Raw genomic sequence first — 8,779 nt, 5'->3', positions numbered from 1 at the left:
ACTGTTCAAAATCTTTGGGATGCAGCAAAGGCAGGCCTAAGAGGAAAATATATAGCAATATAGCAATACAAGCCTTTCTAAAGAAACAAGAAAGGTCTCAAGTACATAACCTAACCCTACACCTAAAGGAGCTGGAAAAAGAACAGCAAAGAAAGCCTAAACCCAGCAGGAGAAGAGAAATAATAAAGATCAGAGCAGAAATCAATGAAATAGAAACCAAAAGAATAGTAGAACAGATCAACAAAACTAGGAGCTGGTTCTTGAAAGAATTAACAAGATTGATAAACCAATGGCCACACTTCGCAAAAAGAAAAGAGAAATGACCCAAATCAACAAAATCATGAATGAAAGAGGAGAGATCACAACCAACACCAAAGAAATACAAACAATTATAAGAACATATTATCAGCAACTCTATGCCAGCAAATTAGATAACCTGGAAGAAATGGATTCATTCCTAGAGATGTATCAACTACCAAAACGGAACCAGGAAGAAACAGAAAACCGCAACAGACCTATAACCACTAAGGAAATTGAAGCAGTCATCAAAAATCTCCCAAAAAACAAAAGCCCAGGGCCAGATGGCTTCCCAGGGGAATTCTACCAAACATTTAAAGAAGAATTAATACCTATTCTTCTGAAACTGTTCCAAAAAAATAGAAATGGAAGGAAAACTTCCAAACTCATTTTATGAGGCCACCATTACCTTGATCCCAAAACCAGACAAAGACCCCATCAAAAAGGAGAATTACAGACCAATATCCCTGATGAACATGGATGCAAAAATTCTCACCAAAATATTAGCCAATAGGATCCAACAGTACATTAAAAGGATTATTCACCACGACCAAGTGGGATTTATCCCTGGGCTGCAAGGTTGGTTCAACATCTGCAAATCAATCAATGTGATATAATACATTAACAAAAGAAAGAACAAGAATCATATGATCCCCTCAATGGCTGCAGAAAAAGTATTTGACAAAGTACAGCATCCTTTCTTGATCAAAACTCTTCAGAGTATAGGCATAGAGGGTACATACCTCAATATCATAAAAGCCATCTATGAAAAACCTACAGTGAATATCATTCTCAATGGGGAAAAACTGAGAGCTTTCCCCCTAAGGTCAGGAACGCGGCAGGGATGTCCACTATCACCACTGCTATTCAATATAGTATTAGAAGTCCTAGCCACAGCAATCAGACAACAAAAAGAAATCAAAGGCATCCAAATTGGCAAAGAAGAAGTCAAACTCTCACTCTTTGCAGATGATATGATACTTTATGTGGAAAACCCCAAAGACTCCACCCCAAAACTGCTAGAACTCATACAGGAATTCAGTAAAGTGGCAGGATATAAAATCAATGCACAGAAGTCAGTGGCATTCCTATACACCAACAACAAGACAGAAGAAAGAGAAATTAAGAAGTCGATCCCATTTACAATTGCACCCCAAATCATAAGATACCTAGGAATAAATCTAACCAAAGAGGCAAAGGATCTGTACTCAGAAAACTATAAAATACTCATGAAAGAAATGGAGGAAGACACAAAGAAATGGAAAAATGTTCCATGCTCATGGATTGGAAGAACAAATATTGTGAAGATGTCAATGCTACCTAGAGCAATCTACACATTCAATGCAATCCCCATCAAAATACCATCCACTTTTTTCAAAGAAATGGAACAAATAATCCTAAAATTTGTATGGAACCAGAAAAGACCCCGAATAGCCAGAGGAATGTTGAAAAAGAAAAGCAAGCTGGCGGCATCACAATTCCGGACTTCCAGCTCTATCACAAAGCTGTCGTCATCAAGACAATATGGTACTGGCACAAAAACAGACACACAGATCAATGGAACAGAACAGAGAGCCCAGATATGGACCCTCAACTCTATGGTCAACTCATCTTTGACAAAGCAGGAAAGAATGTCCAATGGAAAAAAGACAGTCTCTTCAACAAATGGTGTTGGGAAAATTGGACAGCCACATGCAGAAGAATGAAACTGGACCATTTCCTTATACCACACACAAAAATAGACTCCAAATGGTTGAAAGACCTCAATGTGAGACAGGAGTCCATCAAAATCCTCAAGGAGAACACAGGCAGCAACCTCTTCGACCTCAGCCGCAGCAACTTCTTCCTAGAAACATCGCCAAAGGCAAGGGAAGCAAGGGCAAAAATGAACTATTGGGACTTCATCAAGATAAAAAGCTTTTGCACAGCAAAAGAAACAGTCAACAAAACCAAAAGACAACCGACAGAATGGGAGAAGATATTTGCAAATGACATATCAGATAAAGGGCTAGTATCCAACATCTATAAAGCACTTATCAAACTCAACACCCAAAGAACAAAGAATCCAATCAAGAAATGGGCAGAAGACATGAACAGACATTTTTCCAAAGAAGACATCCAAATGGCCAACAGACACATGAAAAAGTGCTCAACATCGCTCAGCATCAGGGAAATCCAAATCAAAACCTCAATGAGATACCACCTCACACCAGTCAGAATGGCTAAAATTAACAAGTCAGGAAACGACAGATGTTGGCGGGGATGTGGAGAAAGGGGAACCCTCCTACACTGTTGGTGGGAATGCAAGCTGGTGCAGCCACTCTGGAAAACAGTATGGAGGTTCCTCAAAAAGTTGAAAATAGAGCTACCATATGACCCAGCAATTGCACTACTGGGTATTTACCCCAAAGATACACATGTAGGGATCCGAAGGGGTACGTGCACCCCGATGTTTATAGCAGCAATGTCCACAATAGCCAAACTGTGGAAAGAGCCAAGATGTCCATCGACAGATGAATGGATAAAGAAGAAGTGGTATATATATACAATGGAATATTATGCAGCCATCAAAAGGAATGAGATCTTGCCATTTGCAACGACGTGGATGGAACTGGAGGGTATTATGCTGAGCGAAATAAGTCAATCAGAGAAAGACATGTATCATATGACCTCACTGATATGAGGAATTCTTAATCGCAGGAAACAAACTGAGGGTTGCTTGAGTCGGGGGTGGGGTGGGAGGGATGGGGTGACTGGGTGATAGACACTGGGCAGGATATGTGCTATGGTGAGTGCTGTGAATTGTGCAAGACTGTTGAATCACAGATCTGTACCTCTGAAACAAATAATGCAATATATGTTAAGAAAAAAAAAAAAGAAGAAGATAGCAGGAGGGGAAGAGTGAAGGGAGGGAAATCAGAGGGGGAGAAGAACCATGAGAGACAATGGACTCTGAAAAACAAACTGGGGGTTCTAGAGGGCAGCGTGGTGGGGGGATGGGTTAGCCTGGTGATGGGTATTGAGGAGGGCACGTTCTGCATGGAGCACTGGGTGTTTAGCACAAGCAATGAATCATGGAACACTACATCAAAAACTAATGATGTAATGTATGGTGATTAACATAACAATAAAAGAGTAAAAAAAATGAGATACGAGAATAAAGCACTTATGCTGCACATGGACGTGCAGACGTGGGACGGTCGTAGACGTACAGCCCTGGGCGGTGGTCCGAGCTGCCAACTAAGCAGCTGCTTCTTTCGTGGACACCATTTTGACTTGAAAGAATGTCACCGATATGCAAACTTAGGTGTTTGGCAAACATTTTCTCGAAAATGAGCAGTATGTCTATCACAAGGAAAACAACTGCAAGCATTTACTGCCAATGATAAAATTTAAGCTCTCAAGCAAAAATTACAATTTTAGAAAACTTGTATCTGCCACCAACAGCTTGATAGGTTCCCAATACCACGAGACTTTCCTGAGATCCGTGGTGATATTAATAAACTTAATTGTTTGATGTTGTACAATGAAATATATTAATGTTTGGAATGCCCAAACTAGGGGCAGGTGCAAGATCCACCCAAAGTGCAGGACAGACAGTGCATTTTGGTGCCCTCGAGCACAAACACCCATGGACGAGCTTTCAGATTCCACACCACGCCTCACCTTGAAGGAGCGACCACTTCTTAAGTTTTGGTGCCGTATCAAAGAATACCCACAATCATCTAAAGACTATTTTTTTTTAAAGATTTTATTTATTTATTTGAGAGAGAGAGAGAGCACAAGAGGGGGGAGTGGGAGAGGGAGAAGCAGGCTCCCCGCTGAGCAGGGAGCCCAATGCGGGGCTCGATCCCGGGACTCCAGGATCATGACCTGAGCCGAAGGCAGTCGCTCAACCAACTGAGCCACCCAGGCGCCCCTGAAGACTATTTAAACACCACCCCTTCTCTGAACTATGTATCTGAGTCCAGACTTTCAATCTACTTCAAGTGGAATGAGACGTGGCACCACCGTATGCCGACAGCCTGGGGAGCCAAGCTGTCCACTGTTAAGCCTGACAGTAAAGAGATGAGGGAAAAAGACAAAGCACTGCCACTCTCCTCACTAAATTTTGTTTTAGAAATATAGTTATTTTTCATTTAAAAATGTTAATGTATTTTCACTTAAAAGTGTAATGGGGTGCTGGGTGGCTCAGTCAGTTAAGCGTCCGACTCTCGATTTCAGTTCAGGTCACGATCTCAGAATCTTGAGACTGAGCCCCACATCGGGCTCTATGCTGAGGGTGGAGTCTGCTTGAGATTCTCTCTCATCCTCTGCCCCTCCCCGCCTCAGAAAAAATGTTATTTATGCTAACACGGTATAGATTTACTCAGTTTAAAAAATAAATATTTTTAATTTCTGTCTTAATTTCTAATGTGGTAAATGTGCAGACACAACCCACCTAAACAAAAGCTCTTTGGAACCCTCAATATTTTTAAAGAGACCACAAAGTGTGAGAGCCACTGTCCTAGCCACAGAGTATCCCGATGGCTGCCGTCTCCACCAACGTCCTGAGCACAGGCTACAGAGCCAAGTGTGGGGCAGGCAGCCGAGCACACCCAGCCACCGTTCCCCTATGCATCCACGACCCTGGACACGTTTCCAAACCCCTAGATGTCAGCTTTATCTTCAGTCCAAAGGACACGTGCAGGGTCCCCTCCTAGATGGGAGGAGCACATGCACCCGGCTTCTGTGGCTGTCGGGGATGAAATCAGCTGCAGGCATGCCTGCGTTTTGTCCTCCAGGCCCAGAATAGGGTCCCCAATCCTGACACGTCTCTGTGTGGAAATTTGGACTCGTGTCTGCCAATTGACTACAACACGCTAACCACATATTTTGATCCTGCTGGGAAAATCAGTCCCTCCCTCCCTAAATGATTCATGGTCTTATTTTCTGAGTTCACACCAAGTCCATATACACCGCATTATGTATGCGTTATAGATGGACCATACAATTTAGCCACTAATGGGTCTTTGATTCCTGACTTAGAAGGATATGTTGCTCAATTACTTCATCAAGTTTAAATATCGTCTCCCAGTTACAGACACTTCTGTGTTTCAAATTCCTTCTGTAACCTCCACACCCCAGCTTCCTGGGAATTTCAGTAAATATTTTCTTACTGATTGAACATGCCCTCCAGGCCACCAGCTCATTCAAGGACCTGAGACACACCAACAGGCTGCCTACAAGAGGCTTCTGTCTGTCCCTGCAGTGGTTCAGGCCCCAGTGTCTGTTATCAGCGCTCTGGGGTGCCCTTGGAGTCCCACCCAGAAATCCTCCAGAAATGCCTCCCAGGGAATCAATACACTGCTGGATTCTCAACAAAACTAAGGCCAAAGAATCAGCCCCCTCAGAGCTCACCCCGGAAGCTTCCTCAGAGAAACTCAAGAAGCATACATACGCAAAGGAAGGCAGGACGAAAAAGCCAATAAGCTTCTTGAACCAGACGTGCTGCAGGCCACAGGTGACGTCCTCCAGGGGTGACATGTCCTCCCACACCACCTGGATGTGCCGGCAGTCTGGCTCCCAGAAGGGCTCCTCAAACTCCAGGAAGATCTTATTGCTGGTCCCAAAGCCTATTTTCCTGATCGCTTCTGCCTTCTGAGGGGGCAGTGCTGGTTCAAAGAAGGTGTCCAGGTGTTCTTTAAGAAAACCTGGAATTCACAAGTGGACTCCACTTACAACACATAATCTCTTAAACTGGAACTGGCAGCCACAGGAACCCACCCTGACACCCATCAGAGGAGTCAGAGAAAGGAGGCTTCCAGAGACTGTCCACTAACCCACACCAGCCCCAGCTCAACTGGGCTCCCAGAAATTGGGCTGGCTCTGGCCATCGGGACTCAGCCTCAGCAAGCAACACCACAGCGGAGGGACAAGGAAGGCCCCATGGCCACCTGGTCAGGCAGGGACAGCTCTCATGCCCCACCCAAACTGCTCTGTAGGACGGTTTCTCATTTCTCAACCTGTCTGCCTCTCAACGTCTGCAAACCATGCTGCTCTGGAATAGTTTGGAGTAGCATCACAATATACAGGCTTTATCCACAAGCTACATGAAAACTAATCTGCCCGGCAAAAAAAATTAATTCTGGGCCAGAGTCAAACAATGAGAGGGACTATTTGCAGCACAAGCCAGTCTCCTTATAACACAGATAACTTGCAAGCCAGTAAGTAAAGGACAAACAGGCCAAGAGGAAACAGATCCACAGAGGCTGTGAGGACCCACAGAAGGGTCACTATGCCCTCCACCCACAGTCCCATTTGCCAGACCCTCAACCCAGCCACTCCCACTCCTGCGATTTATGCCTCAGATATATTCACACAAGTGTTTTTAAATGCACGTGGAAAATGCTATGTAAAACAAGAAAAGTGAAAATAGGCTGAATTTCCATCAACTAAGGAATATTAAGCAATGACCCCTACATACAAGAAAATACTATGTGGCTATAAAGAACCAATGTGACAGATGGCCTGGCTCCTTGTGAACAGTATCAACAGACCCAGTAATGCACTCACTGATGATAGCAGGGGCCCAGCAAGCACACACAGACACCGGCAGGGGGCGGTAAAAAATGACTGATGGATCTGTATGTGCTGATTTGGAAGCACTGACAAAAGTTTTATTAACCAAAAAAAAGAGAGGGCAGCAAACAAGTATCAGCAGACTCTGTTAATATGTCCAGTGTGATTCCATGTGTGTGAGAAAGGAGCTGGGTGCTGAGCAAGCTCACCCACAGCCAGCACGTCCATGCTGAAGGAACCCAGAGCCGGGCGGGTTGGACCCTTGCTCTGCATCTTCCATCAGCTCTGGCCCCTGCTAGCTTTGTGAACCTGCACAGTGAAGTGGCGTGATTCGGTCTGCATCTGTCAGACAGGCTGGGGACATACACGTCCCAGCTGCCTGCAGAGTAAATGAGATGCACAGACACGGCTTGGCTCACAGCCACCTCCACCTCTTGTCAAATTGCCAAAATGGTTTCTGTCTTGGGCGTCAGATCTAGAATTAAACAGAACCATATGCTTGAGCCCTTTCTTGATTACACCAGGCCTGAAACTGAGAGCTGGCTTTCACACCCACTTCCGCCTCCAAGAAAGCACAGCTTGGTGAACTTCTGGAGGCAGTCCCAGCCTTTCCATAAACGACCTCGGAAGAAGCAAGACATGCATTTTCTCTTATTGTGAAACTCAATTCCAAAGCATGCAATTGCTACAAAACACAATAGAATAAGCCTGTGCAAAACTAGATTGAAAATGTGAGCTAGCACCTGAACAAACACTCCAGAGCCCGCTGCCGGGGCCCCGGGGGTGAGTGATCAAGGGGAAACCTTACAGGGAAAATGGGCTTTACCTAAGGGCACGGTGATGATGACGTGATGTGCAGGGAAGCAGGTTCTGTCCTCACACTCCACCAGCACTGGAAACCTCTCCCCAGGAGACAAGGCTTCCTGGAAGGACCCGTTCCAGTGAATGGTCTTCACAGGCTTGTTAAAAACGATCACGTCCTCTGGCAAGGAGGCCATTATGCAATTTGTGAGCCCCTGGTAGCCACTTGGAGAGACAGAGGTGTTGGTGTTTTCAGAGGGAGCTGCCTGGGGAGGTGGCCCTACAGGGAAGGAGGGAGGAGGGCAGGGGATCTCCCGGGGGTTTCCAGTCTACCTCAGGAACACCACTACCACTGCCCAGGCTAACAGGGGGATTAGGTGAGCATGAGTGAATGGAGGTAATCGTAGGAGGACAAGGCCTCCTTCCCAACCACCTGGAACCCTACTTCTGATCACAAATGCCCGCCCCTGCCAGGAGACTTGGGGTGACGCTGGAGAGCCCAGCGGGACAGTCCTGCGAGGGCCTCTTGAGTGCTCAGTGGGGGGACAGCCACCTGCCCCAGGGGTGGGCTGTCTGTCCATCACAGGGGCCGGAGCCTCACACAGCACTTAGCACATCAGAGGCCTCATAAACATGGGAGGAAGAAAGCGTTATGGGATGCACTGCCTTCTTTTAACCACCTTTTCTTGAAAATAATTATTTTTCCCAAGTGAGCAAAACTAGAGAAACAAATGAGCAATCTCTCTAAAACAATGAAGACAAATGGCCTCCTGACCCTCTCACCCTTCCCCTGCTTCCCAAAGCCCAACCTGAGGTAAATGGAAAGGGTCCCAGGGTGCATGGAGGGGTCCTAGGGTGCATGGAGGGGAACCAGGGTGCATAAAGGGGGCCAGGATTCAGAGGGGACCAGGGTGCATGGAGGAGGGAACAAGGTACATGGAGAGGGATGAGGGTGCATAAAGGGGGCCAGGGTTCAGAGGGGACCTGGGTGCATGGGGGGGTCCCAGGGTGCATGGAGGGACTCCAGGAGTACAGAGAGGGAAACTCGGGTAAATGGAGGGGGCTCGGGGTGTATGGAGGGTATCTGGGTGCATGGAGGGACTCCAGGAGCTCAGGGAGG

General features: G+C 46.0%; 1 protein-coding gene across 2 annotated transcripts in view; it reads right to left on the bottom strand.

The window, feature by feature from the left end:
• The window catches only part of PAOX (polyamine oxidase), a 21,348-nt gene that overhangs the window by 11,102 nt on the left and 1,467 nt on the right, over nucleotides 1–8,779 (bottom strand). For both annotated transcript variants that reach the window (XM_044916639.1, XM_044916638.1), the window contains exons 3-4: nucleotides 7,685–7,884; nucleotides 5,738–5,990 (exon numbers count right to left, since the gene is read on the bottom strand). In XM_044916639.1, coding sequence (XP_044772574.1) covers nucleotides 5,738–5,990; nucleotides 7,685–7,884 — 453 coding nt within the window. The remainder of the gene's footprint in view (nucleotides 1–5,737; nucleotides 5,991–7,684; nucleotides 7,885–8,779) is intronic.

The sequence above is a fragment of the Neomonachus schauinslandi genome, chromosome 6 (assembly GCF_002201575.2).
Source record: "Neomonachus schauinslandi chromosome 6, ASM220157v2, whole genome shotgun sequence".
Classification (NCBI taxonomy): domain Eukaryota; kingdom Metazoa; phylum Chordata; class Mammalia; order Carnivora; family Phocidae; genus Neomonachus; species Neomonachus schauinslandi.
This window is presented reverse-complemented; position numbering and strand designations above follow the sequence as displayed.